Source organism: Callospermophilus lateralis, chromosome X (assembly GCF_048772815.1).
Source record: "Callospermophilus lateralis isolate mCalLat2 chromosome X, mCalLat2.hap1, whole genome shotgun sequence".
Classification (NCBI taxonomy): Eukaryota; Metazoa; Chordata; class Mammalia; order Rodentia; family Sciuridae; genus Callospermophilus; species Callospermophilus lateralis.
Window position 1 is genome coordinate 11,921,252 of NC_135325.1, and position 6,043 is coordinate 11,927,294.

General features: G+C 42.1%; 1 protein-coding gene across 3 annotated transcripts in view; it reads right to left on the reverse strand.

Annotated features, from left to right (window-relative positions):
- Positions 1-5,715, reverse strand: part of Acot9 (acyl-CoA thioesterase 9) — a 40,353-nt gene extending 34,638 nt beyond the window's left edge. For 2 of the 3 annotated variants that reach the window (XM_077107541.1, XM_077107539.1), the window contains exon 1: positions 5,529-5,705. In XM_077107541.1, coding sequence (XP_076963656.1) covers positions 5,529-5,551 — 23 coding nt within the window. In that variant the 5' untranslated portion in view covers positions 5,552-5,705. Of the gene's footprint in view, positions 1-5,528 lie in introns of all 3 variants that reach the window. The other variant, XM_077107540.1, reaches the window with a different exon arrangement.
- Positions 5,716-6,043: the final 328 nt, after the last annotated feature.

The window sequence follows — 6,043 nt, forward strand, 5'->3', positions numbered from 1 at the left end:
CAGCCTTATCATTCTATGCTACTCCAAGACCAGCAGAGCACTCTCAGTAAAAAGTGTTCTTAAACAGCCTGTAGAGCCAAAATCAGGAAGGCTGACAATTTTAATGAGTCTTACCTTGTATGTCTGTCCCTGTGGGCAGAATGTAAATGCTGGGCAACACCTCCAATTTCCTTCAGCTTTCTGCTATCATGGTATCAGGAGAATAGGATCAGGGAAGCAAGGTGCTACCAAATTGGCAGGGTGGAGAGCCAGGGACATTTAGGGTAGGGATTCTTGTCATGCCTGATGTGCTCCAGAGCTAGAGCTGGTCATTCATTTACCCTTTCTTTATGAGTACACCATTTTTTCTACTTTTCTCTCCATACAAAAATGCTCAGTAGTTGCTGAATGGTGCTTCATCTGAACAGGCATGGATTGCAGCAAAATAGAACATGGGATGGGCTTCTAAGCAGATAACTGCTTTAGAGTCCACAACCTCCTGCCTGGTGTCCAGGAGCTAGTCCATGTTAGCTCTTTAGGCAGTAGATCTTCTCACGGGCTGTCCCCTCCTCCAGCCACACCTCCCCTGCATATAGTTATCTCCTGATAGCCCACCCATTCAGCTACCTGCCTACAATTACCACCCCCGCTAATCCATATCAGTGGCCACAGAGTAAAGAAGCTAACAGCCTGACCATGCTGCTTATTAGCTTAGTGACTTTGGGTAAGTTATCTAACCTCCTAAAGCCTCAGTTTCCTCCTTTGTAAAATGAGGATAATAATAGTATCTATCCCCTAGAATTGTCATAGGGAAAAAGAAGGTAACCACATATTAAACCTTTAGGGACATTCTTAGTATACTAAGAAGTCCTCAGAAACTTTAGATATTATTATTCCAGGAAGCCAGGTTTCTCCAAAGTCTCCCCTATAGGTCAAAGAGAAAGACCAGAAATTTAGAAAGTAAGCCAGACACTATCATTCACCATCTCTGAGTGCAGAATCAATGGTGATAGTAAAGAAGAGTTGATGACAAAAGCACAATAAGTATACATTGGAGAAAAGATAGCCTCTTCAACAAATGGTGTGAGGAAAACTGGAAATCCATATGTAGCAGAATGAGATTACACCCCTATCTCTCACCCCACACCAAACTGAACTCAAAGTGTATCAAAGAACTAGGAATTAGACCAGAGACTCTACATCTACTCGAAGAAAATGTATGCCCAGCACTCCATCATGTCAGCCTAGGAATTGACTTCCTCAACAACACTCCTACAGTGCAAGAAGTAAAATCAAGAATCAATAAATGGGATGGTATAAAAATAAAAAGCTTTTTCACAACAAAGGAAACAATCAAAAGCATGAAGAAAGAGCCTACAGAGTGGGAGAAAATCTGTGCCACCTGCACCTCAGATAGAGCATTAATCTCCATGATATATAAAAAATTCAAAACACTTTTAATACCAAAAAAACCCAGTTAGTAAATGGGCAAAGGAACTGAACAGACACTTCACAGAAGAAGAAATATGAATGGTCAAAAAATATATGAAGCCAGGTGCAGTGGTGCACACTTATAATCCCAGCAACTCAGGAAGCTGAAACAGGAGGATCACTAGTTCAAAGTCAGCCTCAGCAACAGTGAGGTGCTAAGCAACTCAGTGAGACCCTGTCTCTAAATAAAATACAAAATAGGACTGGGGATGTGGCTCAGGGGTCAAGTGCACCTGCGTTCAATCCCCTGTACCCTCCCCCCAAATGAAAAAATGTTTGACATCTCTAATAATTAGAGAAATGCAAATTAAAACTAAACTGGGATTCCATCTCACTCCAATCAGAATGGCAATTATCAAGAATGCAAGTATTTCAAGAGCTTTGTAATGTTTTGAACTACTAATAATAAAAAAAAGAAGAAAAAAAAAAGAATGCAAGTACCAATAAATGTTGGTGAAAAATGTGGAGAAAAAGGTACATTCATACATTGCTAGTGGACTGCAAATTGGTGCAACCACTCTGGAAAGAAGGATGAAAATCCTCAGAAAACTTGGAATGGAACCACCATTTGACCCAGCTATCCCGCTCCTTGGTCTATATCTAAAGGACTTAAAATCAGCATACTATAATGACACAGCCACATCAATGTTTATAGCAGCTCAATTCACAATAGCTAAACTATGAACCAACGTAGGTGCCCTTTAACAGATGAATGGATAAAGAAACTGTGGTATATATACACAATGGAATATTACTAAACAATAAAGAAGAATGAAATTATGGTATCTGCCAGTAAATGGATGGAACTAGAGACTATCATGCTAAGTGACATAAGCCAATCCCCCAAAAAACCAAAGGCCAAATGTTCTCTCCAATATGTGGATGTGAAAAAATTCAATAAGGGGGATGGGGGGACAGAAGTACTTTGTATTAGGCAAAGGGAATGAAGGGAAGGGAGGGAGACTCAGACATTTGTAACTTCACATCACATACAACCACAAGAATGGGAAGTTATACTCCATGTATGTATGTCAAAGTACATTCTACTGTCATGTATAAGTAAAAAGAACAAATAAAAAAATTTTAAATAGAGCTTCGGTGTAGCTCAGTGGTGGAGCACTTGCCTAGCACATGTGAGGCTGCGGGTTCAATCCTCAGCACCCATAAAAAATAAATAAAGGTATTTTGATCATCTATAACTAAAAAAATATTTTAAAAATAAAGAAATAAAAAGAAAAAGAAAGAAATGAAGGAAGGAATTGATGAATGGAGAAACACTTGGGTCAATTTATTTGGAAAAAGATGGTCCTATAACCCTATTCTTTGCATGCAGCCTTAAGAAACTGAAAAATATATTCCTGCAGCACAACAAAGGCATTTTTAAAAATTGAACCCTTTTTAAAAATTGCTGCTTATGGGCTAGAGTTGTGGCTCAGTGGTAGAGTACTTGCCTAGCATGTGTGAGGCACTGGGTTCAAGTCTCAGCACCACATATAAATAAATGAATAAAATAAAGTTTCATCAACATCTAAATTTTTTTAAAAAATTGCTGCTTATATCAACTATAAATCAATTTAACAAATTATCATACTATAAACATAGCATTCAAGTAATGGTAATTTGTACTACAATTTGGTAATCCATTTGCTGATAATCTGGTTAAAAATGGGGACCTCTGTGCCAGGGGTTGTAGGAATACATTTTTGCCCTACACAAAATGGTATGCACTACTTCAAGAGATCCATACACCACTTCCTTTTAATACCCCATGGGCCTCTATATTAAAAAGTCTAATTAAAACCAACATGAGGAAACTGAGGCTTAATTTTCAGATGATATTCCCCAGTGACGGTCAATTAGCACCATGGCAGAGTCCATATGGAACTCACTTCTTAATCCCCCCACCCAACACATACACATTGCACTTTTCACAATTTCAGGTTATTTCCCTTATATATAGTCATGCACCACGTGAGGCAAACAATGGGCCACACATTTTAATTTTTTTTTAAAGTTTACAGAATAAGGATACAAAAAAATGAAAGTATTTTTCACAGGTGTACAACATGTTTGTGTTTTAAGCTGACTGACTCATCCAAAGCAACTTCCAGTCCTACAAGCTCCATTCGTGGTAAGTGCCCTATGCAAATGTACCGTTTTTTAATCTTTTCTATCATATTTTTACTGTGTCCTTTCTACATTTAGACACATAATATTTACATTTCATTAAATTGCCGACAGTATTTAGTACTGTACCATATTGTACAGGTTTGTATATCATACAGTCTGGATATGTAGTAGGCTATACTATCTAGGTTTATATAAATAAACTCTATCATGTTTGCACAATGACAGAATCACCTAACACAATTCCCAGAACATATCCCCACTGTTAAGCAATGCATGATTGTATAAGCTAGCACTGAGGTAGAGGTGGGAGAATGGATTAATATCCCACATCTCAATTCCTCAGGGTCACTGGCTTATCCCCTGAAAACCCCACAGGAGTCATTTTCTTCTAAAAGAAGAAAAGGTCATGAGACCTTTGAAACACTTGGGCACCAGAAACCCATGATGGAACTTTTCCAAAGAAAGAAGACCAAGAATCTCAACCTCTCCTTGACTTGCCTAAGAAGTCACAGCTTAGCTCCATCTTGGGTCCCAAGTTCAGAGTGGCTGGCAAGGAAGAATTTTCAGTGCAATATAAGCAATGCCATTAAAAGGCCCTCTACTCTAAGGAAATACATCAATTTAGAGACTAAACAAAGTCAAGTGACTCTTCTATGAATCTAAAAAAAATAGAAACTACACAGGTTGCACACAACCTAACCATTTCAGTTTGTATTCATTTATGAGCTCTTTTTCTCACTAGACTCTGACAAAGTACCTGCTTACATTTCAACAGAACTCACAAGAAAGGAATTCAGGGTTATGGAAGTTCAGTGCACAGAAAGACTTCCAAACTGGAGGAGAGGAATTCAAGGGAAGACACATGGACAAAATTGTGGAGTTTGCAGAAGTCTTTCATAGCGTATCTAATGCAAACGTTAAGTCAGCTGTGGCCCTTGTTGTAATAATTTTCAACCTGTCTTCAAATGGTATAGAAAAGGCTTTTATTTTTTCTAAGTGTTATGAGAGAAAGAGAGAGGTAGAAAGATATACCATCCATCCCTTTAAACTAACAGCAAGGTTCCCAAGAACAGTGAGAGAGATCCAGGACCCCCGCCCCCCCGAAGAACTGATGAGATCATTATCAGTCAGAACTAATGTGGATCATTGTCCCAGAATGACTTCAAAAACTAGAGCAGGTGTAAGTCCCCTGGAACTCAGTCAAGCAGAAAGAACCTGGAAGGGTGGGTTGGATGGAGAGAGCCAGAAATGCCCCCAGAGTCTAAAGCCCTCAGTCCTTAACTGTGCCAGCAGGGAAAATGACATATACTAAAAGGCATTCATTTTCCTTGCCCAAGTGGTCCAGTCAAAGCACCACACTTATGAGGGCCCTTCTGCTGATTAAAGGTGTAGTTCCAACCCGCATTGGGGCTCTATTCACACAGTCTAATGTCCTGAGAGCCAAAATGTACCCTGCAATCTTGGCTTACTTTATGATACACTCGGATTCTAAGTGTGCCAAGCGCTTAAAGCCTAAAAACAAAGATGAGTAAAGGGCTGGCAAGGTAAGGTGGAACTCCAGATACTGGTTTTCTGACAAGGGGCTACCCCAAAACAGTTTCCAACCACACCCCTGATGAGCAATCAGAAAGAAATTTCAGGGAACTCCCAACTTCCTCCCCTAAAAGTATGGTTTGGCTTTTAATATCAAAATTCCTCACCAGATATCACTAAAGTTGGGCGGGTGTGCCCCAACCCCAGGCCAATAGGTCTGTTTCTGGGCGGAGTGGCGGTGAACAGGCACCCTTTCCCTCCAGGCCCAAATGCCACAACATAGGTTCCACCCGCCTCGGCCCGCTTCTTCCGCCCAGGTCCTTTCAGAGCTCCAAGAAAGGGCGTGGGCACTCTCAGCCAGCGCCCTGACAGCTCTCCCACGTCCTGTTACCTACCGCAATGCTGCCCGCCTCATCATGCTTGGCTGCTTGGCCAAGAACCAAGCCCCGCGTACTGATCGGCAGAGGACTGACTACTGAAGTAACAGAAGTGCGAGAGTCCGGGCGCGCGAGCACGAGTGAAAACGGCAGTGGGAGTCTCTGTACTCTAGGCTGCGCGGGGCAGCGATGACAGGCCGGGGGCGGGGCCGCGCGGCGTGGGGGCGGGACCACCACGCTGTGCCTGGCAGCCCCTCTGTCCATTCATTGGTGGAAAGCTGGAGCCCGCCTCTACAGAGCTTCCACGCAATCAGCTGCGCCGGGCGTATTGCTAACCCAAGGACAGGCCTCTTCCCGCCCTTGTTGAGTGAATGAACCACGAAGTACTGCCGAAGCGTGACACCGAGGCAAGGCGGGGCGGGGCCTGACCTGCAGAATTCTCCCTATCCCTGGCCCTGGTGCCTCCGCTCCTAGTCTGAGGTTCTTGCCCTTGGCTGCACGTTGGAATCTCCTGAGCAGCTTTCCGACTATGT